The following is an 18,811-nucleotide window of genomic DNA, read 5'->3' as shown; positions in this document are numbered from 1 at the left end:
GGTAAAGTTTTTCCTTGCTCCAGGGTACAGCCTTTTGTGGGAACCGATTAACCCTTTTTACCCACATCAAAGTATAGGTTCTCTTTGCCATATGGGGGTGTTGCTGGGAACGCTGGAGGTTGTTTTTGTGCACATATTTATTTGTGTGTTGCTGCCGCCTATGCCTGCATGCGTGTGTGTGTGTTTGTGTGGCTGTGTTCTGCGTGCATGTTTTTCACCCAAGTGTGCGAGCCCTGGCATGGCCTTATGCTGCTCAAGTCTCCTACTGTGTGCTGAGAGACTTTCCCCCTCTCCTCAGTAAGAAGCAGAAGACTGGAGGAGATAAATGTAGAGGGAGCCGAAAGGAAAGGAAGAGAATGATAAGAGAGTGATGAGAGGATGACGATGTAGGTGGGGCCCAGCTCTAAATTATTCCTGGATCTTAAAAAAGTGAGCGTCAGAGTCGTATCCTTTATATAACGCCTCATTTGTCACCAGCAGTACAGCAGCGTGTGGGAGAGGGGTGTTCAGAGGAGTGAATGTTTTTTACAGGTAGATGGATAGAAGAAATTATTAGAATTCCCCAAACTGGATCTGAATAGCTATAAATAGATTGAATTGTATAATACACAAGTGTGTGTGTGTGTGTGTGTGTCTGTGTGTGTTTGTGTACATGTGCATGTGTGTGTCCTCTAGACTAATAATAGCACTAATAATGAGACATACTCATGAGACCCGTTAGGTTGCTGACAACATTGAGCTCATCATTAAATATTGCACACTCCACTTTGAACACAAGTGCACGTAGACGCGTACACACACACACACACACACACACACACAGGCACACACACATAAGCATACAATCACATGGACAAAACAAACATAGCATACACACTGTAGAGAAAATGGTTGACAGCTGAGAGGATACGGGGGGAGCTCTGATCGCTTTTTGGTCTTTAGACAGGATGTGACATTTCACTCTCAGATAATGTGACAATTTGCTGCAGAAACTGGCTCAGTGCTTTGTTCGAGAGGAGGTCGGTTCACATGCAAATTATAGTGTATAGATATAATTTTTTGTGTCATAAGAGAGTAAAATCAATATATTTGCATTTTCTTCCTTTAACTGTAGCTACACGGTCGCCATAAAACTCAATCATGACTTCCCCTGGTAACATCCCCTTTTTGTTATCGCTTGTCTCTTCCCAAACTTTACTCTTGCAGCACTTCCGGGAGCACCTGGACAAGCTGTTCGCTCAAGGCATTGGCATGTTAGACATGGCTCTGACTGAGGCCTTCCATCTTCTGAGTGCCGTAAGTCACACACTCCTGCATTATCACACACAACACACACACACACACACACACAGAAAGCAAACGGTTTCATGGACAACATTAATGAGTGCACCGTAATTAATGGATAAATGAACAGAATCATGTAAAAAAGCAAGTAAACAAGACACTTGACGACTCAGGTTACTGGTTTGATGTCTCATTATGAACATGCAATTAATCAAACACTCACATGCACACTCACTCACCATCCCTTTCTATAGCCTCATATTTCAATAATAACTAGCAAAGGTACATGGTAATTACACATTTTTCCATTGTGCCTAATGACTCCTCTCTTTAATCTTAGAGAGGTGATACACTCTCTTAGTGTGAGAGAGTGTAGTTTGTGTGTACAGGAGAAAGTATAGGATTTGTATTCCAGTAGCTTGCTGATCGCTTCCATGACGTCAATTTAAGTCATATAAAGGTCAAATAAGAAGGAAGTAGATTAGCCACTTGTTAAGGGATTGAAAAAAGTAGACTTTCAACTTTTTGTAAATTTCTGTTTGGATGAAAGAGAAATTTTGGTTTGTTTTGTTATTCTGCCCTCACGCGTCCTCTCCACCTCTGTCTCCAGTTCAACGAGACTGGCCGGGGGAGTGAGTGCAGCCAAGCCATTATGTTGGTGACAGATGGGGCAGTGGACACGTATGATGCCATCTTTGCCAAATACAACTGGCCAGACAGGAAGGTAATGTATTAAACACACACACACACATTGCACTTATTCTGCAATTGTATTCCAGGGCAGTTGTATAGTGAGGTCAGCTGATTTCTATTTCCTATCATAACTTGTTCTCAATTTCACTGAACTAAGACCATGTATTGCAATGAAGAGAGAACACTGGAGAGCAGCGGACTAATGCATTCCTGTGGCTATCAATCAATGACTCTACTGTGAATAAGCTGTTAGGAGAAGGAGAATCAAGACAGTATTTTAAGAGTGAACCAAGAATCATTTGAAACCTATTTTAAATACATCAATCCACAGAAATAGTGAAGGACCTTGCTTTAAGGAGTTAAGGCGAGGGGCGTTGTGTTACCCTGGTATCGAAGATAATCATATCATACAAATAAATATATGTATGTTTAATTATTAATATTGGTTTAAAGATAGACGCATCTACTTATATCATGTGAATCAATCAATTTCTCTCTGGTCTATGTGATGAGCAAAACTCCTCTCTACCTCCGCCATTGAAAAGAAATTGTATCGCTCACAGTGCTCCCTCTGATTCTCTCTCTTTCTTGTTGATTGTCAATTCACTTGGAATTTGAACTGAGAGTCACTTTCACAACCATGAAAAACCAAGGTCAAGCAGAAACTGATATGTTCTGTCGGTCTTCGATCTTCTCTGCTCTCTGCTGAGCTATCTACGATAACTCCGACCACCTTTGATCAATAAGATCATTTACTCTCTGCATGGCCCATGTAGGTATAGCAGATACTTGTATATATTTATTAGTATTTTAACCAATAAATAGACAGTTCCTAGATACTGAATATCTTGCCAGCATGATCACCATCATAATAAGCATCTGTGTTGTGCATATGGAAACACAGTTTGCCGTTCTTTTGTCATATTTCAGAACATGTTTTTGACAAGCAGAAGGTATTTACTGAGCCCAGATTGGGGTCCTTTCTAAAACACGAGTTAAGTATGGCCCTGTCTCTGAGGTCGGAGCTGTCTCTCTGCTGTCCTGCAAGGTAATTGTGGCGCTCCACTGACAGGCCGTGAAATGAAATGGGAGGAGAGTGGGAGAGAACAGATGGAGGGCAAGAGAAAAGCTTATTCTTAGGTCATTTTCCTTCGTAAAAAGGAAACGAAAGGCTGCAGGGTCTTCAGCCGTTAAAAGGCTGAGGATAGAAATACTAAAGGCAGTTATACGAGCACATCCTGAGCTTATACCATATATACGTGCAGCTTCCATTGCCTCACATATTTTCCAATTCCCATATTGAGTCCATTTGTACACATGTTTATGCACATTAATATAATGCATTGATATTTACGGAATGCCCTTACCATAGATGGATCTTTTTGAGTTTGTCAAGCCATGATGCCTTCGAAAATATTACACTGATGAGCCACAACAGTAAAACCAGTTACCTTTTTTACTCAGATATTCCTCCCACCCACCCACACACACACACACACACACACTCACTCATGCGCACACACATGCTCCTGCCTCAAGGCTGTACAGCAGTGAGCAGAGAGGGGACAAGGCTGCTAGATACTTCCATATAAAAGAAGCCCCGCTGATAATAGAAGTCTTCAGTCTTTGTCAGTCTCTCTCTCTCTCTCTCTCTCTACTCCCTCCGCCGCTGGGGTTTAATGGTTTCTTTCTAACCAGCTTTAAAGCTCCCCCACTCTATAGCGTCACACTGAGCGTATGAGCATGCGTAGGAAAACCTGAATGCAAATAAGTTTCTGAATATCAGTGTGCGGATCATATTTATTCCAAAAAGCTACAGAGATAATGAGATCATAAAGGACGCGATGCCATGAAAAACTGCTGAAAGGTCTAAAACACTGTTAAACTTCAAATACATTCTATAATGAGTTTTTCTTTCATGATATACCAGTGATTACTTTTAGGAGATGTACTGTCCCACATTACAGATAACAGACTTTGGTAGATAATGACTCAGACGTTATTTATTTGTCTCCTAACTTTTTGTGTGGTGACCTTAAAAGCTCAAATCCAAATAACAAACTGTAAATGCAGAGTTTGAATGTCGTACTCCCCAAAGACCTGACTTTGCTCGCTGAAGTTTAGTGCAATAAAGGCTCTTCGTGGAAATCTGATCTCGCAGATAAGTCATAAATACATACTTCCCTCTATAGTTTGCTTTCAGGTGCCCACACACGTGTATGCAGCCACACACGAAGCATAAACACAAATAAACGAGGACATATTTGCACACCCCCACTTCCAAATGTTACTACAATAAACACACATTCTCAGACAGCTGTGCTTGAATGTTGCCTTGTGATGCTGTTCCCAGTTTATTTATCAATTGCATTTTGTGATTGGATTGTCATATTTGTTTGTTTCTGTGTTTCACTAAAATACAGTTTTGTGCTTCTTTCACCTCAGGCCATAACAAACTCTGGTCAGTAAAGATAAAATATATGAAGAAGCTGAAGTAGAATTTTGGCAGAACCAATGCATACAGCCTGAAAACAACTTTAAAGCCCCATGTTAAAAATGAAAATTGGAGGAGACTAGTTTGAAGTGGCACCAAATTCCTTTAGCCACCTGAGAGTGTAGACACCTGAGCTAATTATCCACTGATCTGCTGAACGACAGACAGAAACGTGTCACTCCATTTAAAAACCATCAACCTGCAGCAAAACATTGATAAAGTGTTCCAAGATATAAATGATTCCTCTATATTTTCTGCCAGTATTAATTCCACTGTACCACCAGGTAAAGGGCAAACTGTATGTGCATGCAAAAAAAGCTTGACCATGGGGTCTATGGGGGTATTAACTTAACCTACATCTTGGTCTGCTCCCTGGAACCTTTAGCCTAAAAAATGCCAGGTTGATCACATTTGGTAAAATAGAATTAGAGTAAAAATGTAGAAATGATAATCCGAATCTTTCCAGGGACTGATTAAAGTAAGGTTTGTACTAATTTAGAAGAGATGGGTCACTAGATAAAAGCTGTGGTGGAACAAAAGCAGATTTCAGGATAAGAAATTTAATTAGAGGCAAATGATTGATGAAAAAGATAAGTGAGTAAATGAGAAATAAAATTAGCCGCTGACTTAAGGGGAGGTTATCTGGGGTTCTTTCTTTTTTTGTGATTGTCTATGTATTTCCAATTTAGGAATCAGCCTTATTTCCTACAAATCAAAATAACTAAGATCAGGAAACACCCACCATACAATATTGAATATATATAATGCAAAATGTAGCCTACATGCATTTACACAGAAGAACAAAAAATTCAAAAGTGTAAATAAATACATACATGTATATTCACAAAGGGAAACTTATAGAACATGAGGGCAGGGCATGTGCGTCAGCCAGGAACTTGTCTAAGCATCTGTGCGTTCATAGGCACATACAGATCTGTGTACTTGCATGTCTATGCATTTCTATTCTTGCCTTCATGTGTATTTTTTTATTCCTGCCTATACAAAATGTGTGCAGTCAAGTAGGTTGAAGATTGCATGCAGCAGCCAGAGCCCCTGCCCTCTCCATTATACTTTACTCAGCCGTAAACCTCGTCCATATTTCATAACCAGCCTGCTATATTTTGACCCAGTATTGATTCCCAGTGAAGTAAAACACACAAGCACAACAAGACGTCCCCTCTGTGACACCTCTGAACCGGATCGTCACACGGGGCGGTCACGATGTTGTCGTCTCTGCTTTGTTTCCTGTCACTCCCGCAGAGGCTGTCCAAAGGCCTGAGGTCTGTGTGAATAGAAGGTGATTAGAGACGATTAGAGCGGCTCCAAAATGACAGACTGACAATCGCACTTATTCACAGTGAAACTCATCACAGCTGACAATAGACCAACAAAATCCATACTAGAAAATGAGATGCTAGAATTGTCTGTGTGTGGTTTATATCTTTGTTTACTAAAGCTGTTATAATCACTACTGAATTTACAAGGGGTTGACCTTTGACACCTGTCACTAACAATGAAATAAGTATGATTTGATTTGATTTAAATGGACGTGTTGCTCATAAGGGAACTGCTGCATGGATTTAAAGTGTATTATTGTGATTTTCAGATTCTTCTCTTGAGTGAAGTCAGCTTAAAACAGATAAAGACATAAACATACCCACATCTAGACATGGGTGTGCATACACATACATTCATACGCACACATACACACACACACACACACACACACACACACACACACACACATGCTGTCAGGGTGATGGGAGGCAGTGAAAAATGCAGGCATGGGTGCTATGGCAGCTGTGCCCCCAGAGGCTTGCATCTGCTCCAATCTGGCAACCTGCTCTCCACGCGCTCACACACACACACACAAACAAACACACAAACACACACACACACACACACACACACACACACACACACACACACCTGGCCCTACACCTGCTGTTAGAGCCTAACTGAGCACTGCCATGGAAAAATGGGTTTGGCAGCAAAGAGCTGAGAAGATTGAGTTTTGCCTTTTTCAACTCACAATACGAGTCTATTATCTGTACTCATTATAGTTGCAGATTCTTGATTCACTTATCTTATTTAAAAAGCTGCCTCTGTTAATCCTTCATTGTTTAGTTTCTTGAGTTAAAATGACCGATTTGACTCATTTAAACTTTATATGAAATCTAAAAGACCCATTTTAAAACTTGTATTCGTCTGTAATTAACTCTATTAAACACAGAGAATGGGTTCTGCTTATCGGCGGCAGATGAAGAGCGAGCCTTTTGGCCCTGCAGTGTGATCTTCTCTATGGCGGTGTGGTGGGCCGTGTCAAAACGGGATTAAAATGACTGACGGACGCTATCTGCTCTCTCTCCGCAGGTCCGCATATTCCCTTACCTGATTGGACGAGAGTCAGCCTTCGCAGATAATCTGAAATGGATGGCGTGTGCTAACAAAGGTGGGGATCTTACGGCGGATGCTGTACTTTTTTTTTTCTCCCTATAATCTGTTTTTTGCAGAGTAAAGTTTTTGCATGTCGCTGTCAGCCAGATGCAAATGAAGGAGCTCAGGATTTGTTTGGGGGTTTTGTTGGCGTATGTTTGTGTGTGTGCGTGTGGTCGTGTTTGTCAGTGCTCATCAGTATTAGCATGGGCATGTGACAGCAGGCAGCTGGTCCCAGTTGCACAGACCAGATATGTCACATTACATCTTTCTCTAAGTCTTAAGTTCAAACCCTCTTTTCAGCTGCGTTGTGTGTGGTCATGGTTGTCTCCGTGTGTAGAGCACTTTGCAGCAGGTTCTATATTTAGCTGGGAGGTGGGTGACAGAGACGGTCTGGATCCATTTCCTCAGGCTGCCATAGATAAGACAGGAGAGACATAGGTCACACAAGGGATGTGTGGGTGTGTGGGTGTGTGTTAGGCGAGAGGAAAAGGACATCCATAGCTTTGGTTGAAAGTGATATCAGAGAACCAACCCAGTCGGTTGTGATGAGGAGAGATGCACGTGTGTGTGTCTGTTGTGTGTTTGTCTGCTGAATGATGAATCAGGCTGTGACAGTGACGTCTTCTCCACTCCAGGAGCTGTGCAGGACCGTTTGCTCTTTGCTTCCAAAGCACGTTAATGTTTTTTCCAAACTACAGCAGAACATTTGTTTTCATTTCACTTAAATTCACTTTAGAGGTGAATTTTTTTTTCTTTGAAATCTCCCAGTGGCATTGGCATTTGAATAGAGCAAAGAATACTGTTAAGAGTCTGATAATTACACTCTAAAACCAAAGCAATTCTGAACTTGAAGAGCCGTTTTTACAAAATGTGTACCGGACGAAATATTAGCTGTTCCAATATTGATGCCAGTATCTGAAATGTCAGAGATGCTGCCGAAAATGCCAAGTCGGGCATCGGCGAGCATGCAGATCTCTGTACTGATCTGATTCCACGTCATTATGGTATATTAGTTTCAACCAGATCAAACTGCATTTTCTTTTCCTAGAAATCACTTCATCTCTCCCACTCCAAAACAGCAGCTGCGGTGAACAGCTAATGGAAAGTACAGTTTTCAGAGTGGAAAAGAAGAGGTGCTTTCAAGTAGTGTAGCATCAGAGAGTGCAAGTTAAAATGTAAGCAATTTCAAGCTGTTAAAAGCATGTGATTGTTGCGTGCTCCAAGATTTATTCATGGTCTTTGTGGCTTGTGTTAAAGTAGATAATTACATTACATTACATTTCATTTAGCTGACGCTTTATCAAAAGCGACTTACATTCAACTACGAGGGTACAAACCCAGAAAAACAAGAATCAAGAAAGTACAATTTCTCCACAAGGCAAAACTACAAAGTGCTATAGGTAAGTGCCATTTAAGTGCTACTAAATTGTAAGTTTCAAAATTGTATTCAAGGTAAGAATAAAAGAAGTTCTATGGCCTTCCTTTCTCTGTATGTATTTATAGGGTTTCACCTGAGCCCGGTCGTACAACAATGATAGCAATCATCACTTCTGTACAGGGTTAGAAGCATAAAGCTGTTAGATTATGTTTCATTTTAATTCGTCAGATACTCTAGTATCAAATCTGTTCTCTGATTTTGCCTTTACACAAATTCCAGATATTGGAATTGTTAGCAGGACGAGAAAAATGGTATAGAAACATTTCTACCTATGTTAACATCATATACGAACATGGATATCAAAAAAGTATAAACCAGATGTCCGTGTTTCTAAATGTTGTTGTCACATATGTGCGAACGTAAGGGCGTCGACATACTGCTGTAGTGTAGTTAGGCTTGGCCTCACGTCAGGACATCTTCCACCTCATCTATTATTTACATGTGTGAGGTCACCTCGGTGTGTATTTTTGCTGACATGTCACCCAAGCCAAGGTCCTTTAAAAATATATTAATGCCCTCCCCCTGCTGAGGCTGTCCTGCCTGCGTGTACGACAGGTGTACCATGTCACCGAGAGCAGGGAGCGTTCATTCTCCCCCCCCCCCCCCGCTCGTCTCTGGCCCTGGTGGCTCAGCCCGAAGGACGCCCTCAGCCTCCCAGTGGGACTAGTCATTCTTCACTCACCTCTGTGATGAACGATGCAGTGAGACGCAGGCAGCCTGCTCTCTGTGTGATGTCGGTCTGTACGTGTGTGCTGTCAGAGCCCTGTCTGATGGAATAACAGGTGAAGTCTGAATGCTCTTGAGGATGAAAAAGGAGGAATCTGTACTTTCTTCAGATACTTTCACTAGTGCACTTGCACTGTGTTACTCTGTTTGCTTGGCTCCGTAGTGCCTTGCTTTCGACGGGGTCGTGTTTACTCAATGTGAACATAACCGCCGTGCACTTAACAGGAAATGACGGTCGCAGCATTTGACCCCGATCGCGAATCACCTGCCAAAATGTCCCCTCGTTTGTTCACTTGATGAAAAAATCAACATCCTTTTATTTGTACTTGTGCCGCTATCAGGGTCAACATGTCCTTTTTCTACCGAGCCAAGATGTACCGATATGTGGATGGTGCAGCTTACATCTAAAATACCATTATATGAAATTTTTTGTTCTCTGGTGACAGATTTAAAGTCGGATTAATAGTGACGGATCCTCTCCTGAGTTATATGGGGGTGTATGACATACATCATACGGTAGATCTGTGTATTGAGGCCAGACACTGGCTCTTTTCTCCCTGTGGAGTTAAAGGTCGTCGCTGGGAAAGATGACCCCGAAATCTATTTCCTCCGGCTACGATTTTCTCCTCGACTTCCTCACGGTGATGGAGACAGTTTGCTGTTTTTACAGATGGATGGAAATGTGGATCTCTCTCTCTCTCTCTCTCTCTCTCTCTCTCTCTCTCTCTCTCTCTCTCCTCCTCTCTCACTCTCTCACTCTGTCTTGCTGCTGTCCTGATTCCCTCTCTTCCTCTCCCCCTTTTTTTGTCGCCCTGCTGCGATAACGGTATATTTCTTCCCGCACATTAGCATCATAATGGCCGCATTACCATCGTAGGAAATGGCATCACATTGGGTTTAACATTTACATACCACTTACTCATCCACAAGCCCATGCTGGTTTGCACTCACTTGTACATCACTGCAGGGTATTCTTCAGCTATTACTCCTGTATGCAACCAGGTTCGAGTCTGCTCCATCAAGCATATATCTGCTGCCTACCAAACTGTATTCCAGATTTAATATTTCTGCTATGGTACCAAGGTAAGTCAAATGGGAGTGATGGCCAAGCTGATATTGGATGTGACACGTGCTTACAAACAGTTTTTTAAAGACAGCAATGATGAGCCAGGACATTGAACCTGTTCACCCTCCATCATTTTCCCCTCTACGTCTTCCCATTCTCTCCCCAACAGGATACTTCACTCAGATTTCCACACTTGCCGATAGGCAGGAGAATGTGATGGAGTACCTCCACGTCCTGAGTCGTCCCAAGGTCATCGACCAGGAGCACGACACGGTGTGGACTGAGGCCTACATCGACAGCACCGTGAGTTGACAACACCAAATCTCTCACATGCTACTTGGCGTTCCCATCGTCCTCTCTAACCACTGGTGGTTGATTTGGGTTTTTCCAAAACCACAATAGTTATATCTTACTGTCCATTGCTGCAGACCTTCCTTTCAGCCTTTGTCTGAAACAGCTGGTTAATCCATGTCTCTTTAAGGCTCCTGTTAAGCCTATTCTACTCTGATTGGCCAGCTGCCCTCCTTTGATGTGATTGGGGCGTGTCCTCCAGTGCCTGTAGGATATGTTCTGTGTTGGCGTGACCCGGCCTTTTTTAGGGGGGGGGGTGCCGGACTAGCTGTTGTAGGCCTTGTATGAGAAGTGTAATACATCTCCTTAATACTCAATGATGGATTGAGAGATTTACACGTGAAAGCTTAATCTACCTCTCACTTTGTTTTAAAACGTCTGTGTTGTCTGGATGAATTGCAAACTCGGAATGATAGCGATAAAAATAAAAGCAGTGGGTTGAAAATGCGCTTTGCCTTTGTATGTCTCTGAATGTGTGGAAGAATGTGTGCGCAGCAGATGAAACTATTAAGCCAATGAGCCTCCTGTGTGTGGTTGGGAGTTGTGTAGCGTGAGTAGAACATTGGTTCTGAGCTCTCAACCTTGGACCATAGCCCGCACAGACAAACAAACTCAATTCACTCAGTTTTCCACCTCCTCTGGCACACCATGTTCAAACTGTTTTTCAGAATGATAATAAACCGGGATGTTAGTAGTTTTTGTGCTATTTTTTTATGTTTACTGACAGGTGTTTCTGATGATGTTTGGTTTGATAAATGCAGTGGAACAAATAATAAAGTCAGTTGTCATTATACTACAAAAGTGGCACAGACTGCAGTCGCCTCCGAATCATTTAAACACCTCTTTTAAACAGTTCTAACAAAAACTAAACATTATAACCTGCATGAAGATAGGTTTCACTATGATAGATTGCATTCGTTTCCGTAAGGGGTATAAAGTGGTTACTGGGTGGAATAGTCTTGAAAATGGCACAAAAGTTTATATATTATCATTATAGTATTTTTTATTAGATAATCACAGCTTGATCCCTTAATCATGATTACAGTTCTATGGGGCGGACGAAGGGATTCTCTGAAATGCATAATCTACACACACAATGAACTGTGGTATTCATGCATGCACAGGAATCCTCTTTTGTTTAGGTTATTGTTTTTGGCCAGAGAGAGTGAACAGCAGCCATTTGTCCTCAGTTGTTTCTAAATGGATCAAGAGACAGAGAGCTTCAAAAAATGGAAGGAGACAAAAGGCGAATGCCTTCCAGCAGATATGCCTTCAGTCATTCAGTGCGACAGAACATGAAAATGAACTCTTTTCTTCCTCTCCGCAATCCTCCTCATGTCCCTCATGTTTTACCTTTCTCTGCCTTTCATGCTTTTTTTTTTTGTCCTCATTATCCCCGTCCATTTATCACAGTCAAAGTGCATGCACTCAGCAGCGACTCAACACTTTCGGCCCTAAGTGTTGTTTCCCCTGCCGTGAGCCTCCTAGCTATAAAGTTCTCCTCTCTTGAAACAGTCAATGTTTTTAAAGTTGCAGTCAAAGTCAATGTCAGTGGATTTAACACACCCACTGGAGCTGGAGCTCTTTTCGGTGGAAACTACACTGGAAGGCTTTCTGACACTTTCTCACACAAACATATTGACCCTTTCTCTCCTCCTCCTCCTCCTCCTCTTTTTCCTTCTCCTCCCTCCTCCTTAATCCTTTCTCTTTAGCTCCCCCAAGCGAAAAAGGTAAAAGACAAAAAAAACAGATTTCAGCTCATTGCTGTATTGTCATGTGTTGAGGCCTGCTGTGTGTTCATGTGCATTCCGTGTCTATGTGCATTTTGGAATCCGATCTCTGTGGGAACGAGGCGTATTCCTGGTGACCTAACCACCACGACATATTATTGTGTGTCAGTGTCGTTTGTTGCTCTTCAACCTCCTGATTTCAACCATGCATCGTTGTTGGCATTGGCTCAATCGATCGCTCTCTTCTGCACGTCTGATCAAACACACGCTCGACGTCTGTGCACTCATTCATCACCGACAGTTCTGTGTTGGCTGTGCCAGTATCTCTGGGCTTTGCAGTGTGATCGTGTTTGTAAATGTGAGGCGTCATTTTTGCTCTTTTGCCTGTGATTTTGGTGTGAAAACAAGATTGCCCGTGTTGTTTTGTTGGGTGGAATTCTCCAGAATAAGATGTTTTGTTGTCTTGTAGATGCAATTTCCATAGCCTGTAATGAGGATAGGGATGATCTGTCTTGACGCCTTTTTATCGTTTTCAGTGTTTTTATTTTCCATTACGTTATGAATCATGTGTTGGTTGAGATAAGCAGCTCAATAATCATAAGATTCTTATGCCCCTTCTATCAGTACAAGCTGAGCACGGAGCAGTCGCATTAGACAGCTGGCAGGCCATATGTCTGACATGGTACTTTTGGTGTGATAGACTTGAGCTGATTGACATCGCAGTGGCTCAGCAGAAAACAGAAATAGATATCACATTGTCAGACATGATAATTGGGATTAGCGAGGAATACGTAATCATCCCAGCACAGCTCGAGCCTGGCTGCTATGAGAACACACACATATCAGTTGTCTAAAAGTCAAACTGACACTGATAAAAAGACACAGACACACATCCCGCGTGGACGCAGCGTCGAGAATTTATCAATGTCCTCAAAGTCGTGAGAATCTGGAATTTGCGTTCCAGGGCTGATGGGTATCATCTTTCCAGACGTAGCCTTCATCCTATAATTTTACCCCTTCCCGTCCTCTCAGTGCAACCTAATAATCTTTCCCAACGTATCTCCACTGTCTTCCTCGGTTTCGCTTTTCGTCTCCCTTGCTCTGTCCCCCCACCTGCGATCATCCCTCCACTCCACCATTTCCCTCCCGCTCCCTCCCCTTCGTCCCCAGCCTCCCTCTCACCAGCTTCATCCATCATTCTCTGGCTCATTTGGCTTTGTTTCCCACTCTGTCAGATGAACTGACACTGGTGCTCAGGAATAATGGGAGGGTGGTGGTGGAGGGAGAAGAGTTTGTGTGTGCGTGTGTGTGTTTGTGTGTACGTCTGTGCCTGTTGCGGGGGGGGGGGGGGGGGGGGGGGGGGTAGTATTTGAGGACAAATGTATGGGAAGTATGAGAGTGTAAGAGAATATGGAGGATATAAAGAAGGATGTGGTTTTGAGAGGCAAAATACTAAAGTTAAAAAAACAAGACTGGAAGATTGGGTGGCCGGGAGCAATAGATTACCTTTTGATGATGAAGTGGAGTTGTGAGCTGTTTCAAAATGTCATAACGGATGAATATAAACTCGGCTTCTATAACAGTGATTGAGGTAATTGAGAGCTTTCGTAGATAATCTCGCAAAACACCCATGAAGTAAAAACAAATGTCTGCCGGTTCGGTGCCAGCCCTGCTACCCGTGGGGCATGTTTTCCCGTAGGAGCCCATTGGGGGGGCTTCGGCTCCTGCACTTAGACACACCAACATCATTAAGCCCGGTCTCCAAGGAAACAAGAGTAATTTCGTCCGCCAGCACGCAATTTTTCACATCAGCCCAGATTAAGGGGTGTCCTGTGAGACACCAAACATGGGGCAGGGGTGTGTGTCCGAGCCCTCTGAGGGGTGTAAGCGGGTGGGTATTTGTGTCAGCGGGGAGCGAGTGCATTAGATCCCAGTGGGGTTCTTTTTCATTCTTTGACCCACAGCAGGCGAAAGGACTCGCACACCTCAAATGCGTCCTGTGCTTATGTGAAGGACGGCCCCCTCAGCCGACGCCCTCTGACCCACTGGAGCTTCACAGTGAATCGATACTGACATTGAACACGACATAATGATGATACTTCTCTTAAATTGGTCAACTATTCCTTCATCACACAGATTCATTCAGCCCTTCCTCAGACTCCTCTCCCCCTCTGCCCTCTATGGCGCACACCTGTTCACTCAAACCGGGTCAAAACAACATCTTTTGCTCTTTGCCAACACAAATGACGTGTGTGATTATTCGAATATTCACAGACAAAGGAGACGCCTTTTAATGCCAGGGGTGAACACAGTTACTAGGTCTGAGCAGGGCTTTAGAATTAAATACAAAGATGCACAATTGCTGGGGATATACAATAGATGTCAGTTCATACGTTTTAAGACCGGTGATATATGATCCAATAGACCTGAGCTTAGATGAGGCTCTGCTCGCTCCCCCTGACCTGTGATCGATCCCATTCTGCAGCAGCCAGGACGTCCATTGTTGCAGCAGCTGTACTTTGTTCTCTCTTTGAAGTCCTCACTGTTCTTTGGATGCTATTATCAGCTGTCACAACTCCGGTCACCGATTCAGCTTTCCCCCCCGGCATCTGAGGGGGACCGAATGGATGCTAGCAGTTTCCTGTCATTACCCATTATTACTGGTGGGAAAGGGGCTGAGCGCTGGGGGGGGGGGGGGGGGGGGGGGTACGGTGAGGTGTGTAATGTTCCTTTGAAATGATTGCCTAAATGGGTAGTTCCCCTTGAAGGTTCTCACTGACCATGCTGAGATCTGATATTTAGGTCAGTTTGGTAGAATCAGACACAATTATACTCCATTGATTGCTGCAGAATTTTACCATTGAGACTTTTTTCCTGGGGTTCATTTTGCACCACTCCCCTATAATGACTTTAACACAAATTGCACAAGTGACCATCATTTATGAGAGGACAAGATCAGACCGCTATTTGTCGAGTACGAAGCCTGAGACGTTTTAAAGTTGTTTATTACAAAAACTAGCACAAGTGAATGGAGGAGAGCAGAAAATCCTAGGGGAACAAATACTGAGGTTCTGGATTACAGAGCTGGCAGGAGATCCAAGTTAGTGAGCTGGGCCGGCAGGCGAGGGATCTGTTCGGGGTTCCGATCCAGGGTTTCAGACAAAGACCTGGCAGGACACGGGGAAATACTGGCGGCCAGGCACTGATGATTCAGAGACACATGTAAACAACTGGCAGACAAGTTATTTCAAGTTTTCAGGCAGAGAAGTACGGCCGTAATGTAATACCGATAAAAGTGACTGAACAGAAGGAGAAGGAGTCGGGGTCTACGTGTAACTTTACCTCTAAGTACTGGCTGAAGTTTCTCTCCCTGGAAATCAGTTGTGATTGTGGGGAGTGAGGTATTTCACATGATTGGAGCAGTGCAGCTAAACTTGGCTGCCTGAACTAGCTCGAAAGCATCGCTCCATTCGTAGCACAGGCCCCTTTGTGGTAGAGGGTTTCTCACTTACGGGTTTTCCTGACGCCGAAGACCAAAGTTTTCCCAAGCGGTTTGAAAAGCTGGCACAAGCTGCTGTCTTAGCCAGCAGGTCGATTGTTGTGAGTCGGTGTCTTCGGACATAGAAGGGAAGGAGAGGACGTTCTTTGAAAGGTTGAGGATGTGGTGGTTTCGGAGTTGTAAGTTAGCATAGATTTTAAATTTAGAAATATACATGTAAGTTTGTAGTATGCCTTTTGGCTGATGAACCATAGGTGGGCAGGTGAATTGATGGGGAAACGATCCAGGAGTCACACCTGGATGGACACTAAAACATACACCCGCACACACACACACACACACACACACACACACACACACACACACACACACACACACACACACACACACACACACACACACTCTCACATCGACAAAACAAAAGAAAAATGTGTCAAGCCTTCATCTGATATGGATATCGTCGTCAAGTACAGACAGCCGGCAGAAAGATAAATATCATAATAATTCCAGCAGTTCGTAGGGAGGGAAGATACCTAGATCCAAACTGCCTGTGGACAAGCTTGTTCTGCGTGAGATCAAAGCCCAGGCTCTGATTGAGGACACTTTAAGGCAAATAATAAACATGAATAAAACATGTCGTGGAAGTTTTGCAGGTCCCTCAAGAAGATAACAGGACTAGGTCTGCGGCAGGATTTCTACCAGGTTCAGTGCTGAGGAGTTTCTGCAGCTTGTAATTATCACTCACAGAGAGTTGTGGAGCGAGATGTGTATGCGTGCTGCCAATGGTGTGCGCCGCACGTTAACATTTCATTTCTGACTGTGACAATGTTTCATCATTAGCTCTCCTCTTTTTTCTCCTCCCTCTGTCTCCATTTCTCTTTTTCCAACGCCATCTCTCTCAGATGGAGGACGGTCAGAGTCCAGTTCTGATGACCACGGTGGCAATGCCTGTGTTCAGCACCAAGAATGAGACGGTGATTTGCCACAACCATTTCCCCCAAATTGTTGCCTCCTTGCAAACTTGCAGTTTAATTGAAAGCTTAATCAATTACTTCTTGCATAACTAGAGAGAAATTTGGTTTTGAGATAATTGCAAATTGTGAAATGATGATTCATTTTGTCCCTATTTTGATGGACACTAATTTTACTTTGATTGGAGTCAGTAAATTACGATGTACCAGAGCATCACTAATTAAATATATATTGCAGACTGGCATTTCTTTATTCCATTCAATAGTGGATCTCTAGGAAAGTGTGTTAAAAAGTAGGGTAAGTATTTTTTTTGTGTGTGTGCTTCCAGAGAAACAGTGGCATCCTTCTAGGGGTTGTTGGGACAGATGTGCCCGTGTCCGAGCTGCTCAAGACCATCCCCAAATATAAGGTACCACACCCAACAGCACTCAGATACTCCTCCTCACAAGCTTGACTTCTACTGTCTTTTAAACCTTAGGATTGAACCTTGTGAAGGCTCTCTTCACCTGGATGCTGCGTCAGTAGTTAGTTTTTTCCTCATGTCTGTGCAAACACCAGTCCAGCTCCACAGTGCAGTCATTGAAAGCCGAGGCAATTAAATCCGAAGCGGATTATCTACAGCTCGTTGCTCATGTCCAGTTATGACAGGAAAATTATACACATTATGTTTACTAATGCATTCTTCTCTTCACTAGTGTCCCCGCCTCATCACAGGTGTTTATGTGGTTGTATCCACTCGTAGATGTGAAGCTTGGTTTTGTCTCAGATTTAAGTGAATCATTTGTCTGGACAAATGACGGCATCCTCTTGTATTTTGCCCTTTTCATTAAAAAGACAAAAACATTCTGCCTGTAAAAATGCCACAGAGCTTGATAAACGGGATGTACAATGAGCTGCAGATTTGTCATCTTTCCGTGTTTTTGTGTATTTCCTAGCTGGGCATTCACGGTTACGCCTTTGCAATCACCAACAACGGCTACATCCTTACGCACCCAGATCTACGGCCACTTGTGAGTATTGGCTCCCACTCCGTTCAAACTCTCACTTAGCTGACTGTGAACCTCATTACCATAACAATGTGTTTTTTAACGGCTCACAGATTGAAGTCCAAATGTATTAATTTATTTTGTACAGACGACCGAGGAATAGTACGTCTTGAGTTCGTGTCAAGTCGATTACAGATTTCGTTTTCACTTTGTGATGCTGATTGACACGAATGTGTGTGCGCGGTGGTGCTCTGTGTTTATGTGCCGTGAGCTGTGTGTGTTATGTGTTGGCTGCATGGTGGTATGCAGATGAGGGGACTGTGGAGGTGCTGTGAATAGACAGAGATACAGCTTATGAATGGCTGTGATTAACTCCATTGTGCTCTCTCTCCCACCACAAGAGGATGAGGGGAGCGAGTGCAGAGAGAGAGAGAGAGAGAGAGAGAGAGAGAGAGAGAGAGAGAGAGAGAGAGAGAGAGAGAGAGAGAGAGAGAGAGAGAGAGAGAGAGAGAGAGAGAGAGAGAGAGAGAGAGAGAGAGAGAGAGACCTGCCTAATGTGAGAGTATAGGTGCAGAGCGATAAGGAAAGAGAGCAGACGAGGAGGCAAAGACAGATCAGACAGTGAGACAGGCAGACGGATGCTTTGATGGCGGCCTAATTAAAGACATTAATGAACAGTGTTTAACAACTAATGAGAGGAGGGAGGCTGTTCTCACTGACAGATGAATGGAGAGCAGCACTCACAAGTGCACACACAGACCAACACATAGTTGTAGTACATATTTATGAACCCAATACTGATGGAGGAGATGAGAGGGAAAGGAGGGAGAGGAAGAGGGGGAGGAAAGGAGAGGAAGATAATTTATAGGAAAATTTACATCACACATGCATGAATTTGGTCATCACTTTAAAATAGTTAATGACCAGTGTGAAAATAAAAAATGCGTCTTTTCTTACATTTCTGTTTGTGTTAAATTAGATATAATGACATTTAGAGAAGTGAGTATAGGTGGATTTATTTTGACGTTGGACAGAGCCATGTCGTACTTCCACGTACTTCCAGTCTTTATGCTAAGCTAACTGTCCCCCGTCTCCCTCCTCCTGTGTCGAGTTCTGATGGAAAATCCATTTTG

At 43.3% G+C, this 18,811-nt stretch overlaps 1 protein-coding gene across 1 annotated transcript in view; it reads left to right on the top strand.

Annotated features, from left to right (window-relative positions):
- cacna2d3a (calcium channel, voltage-dependent, alpha 2/delta subunit 3a) overlaps nucleotides 1-18,811 on the top strand; it is a 117,690-nt gene that overhangs the window by 64,692 nt on the left and 34,187 nt on the right. The window contains exons 9-15 of the mRNA XM_053424071.1: nucleotides 1,207-1,296; nucleotides 1,895-2,008; nucleotides 6,845-6,923; nucleotides 10,310-10,443; nucleotides 16,623-16,694; nucleotides 17,021-17,101; nucleotides 17,628-17,702. Coding sequence (XP_053280046.1) covers nucleotides 1,207-1,296; nucleotides 1,895-2,008; nucleotides 6,845-6,923; nucleotides 10,310-10,443; nucleotides 16,623-16,694; nucleotides 17,021-17,101; nucleotides 17,628-17,702 — 645 coding nt within the window. The remainder of the gene's footprint in view (nucleotides 1-1,206; nucleotides 1,297-1,894; nucleotides 2,009-6,844; nucleotides 6,924-10,309; nucleotides 10,444-16,622; nucleotides 16,695-17,020; nucleotides 17,102-17,627; nucleotides 17,703-18,811) is intronic.

Source organism: Pleuronectes platessa, chromosome 6, assembly GCF_947347685.1.
Source record: "Pleuronectes platessa chromosome 6, fPlePla1.1, whole genome shotgun sequence".
In the NCBI taxonomy this organism is placed as follows: Eukaryota; Metazoa; Chordata; class Actinopteri; order Pleuronectiformes; family Pleuronectidae; genus Pleuronectes; species Pleuronectes platessa.
This window is presented reverse-complemented; position numbering and strand designations above follow the sequence as displayed.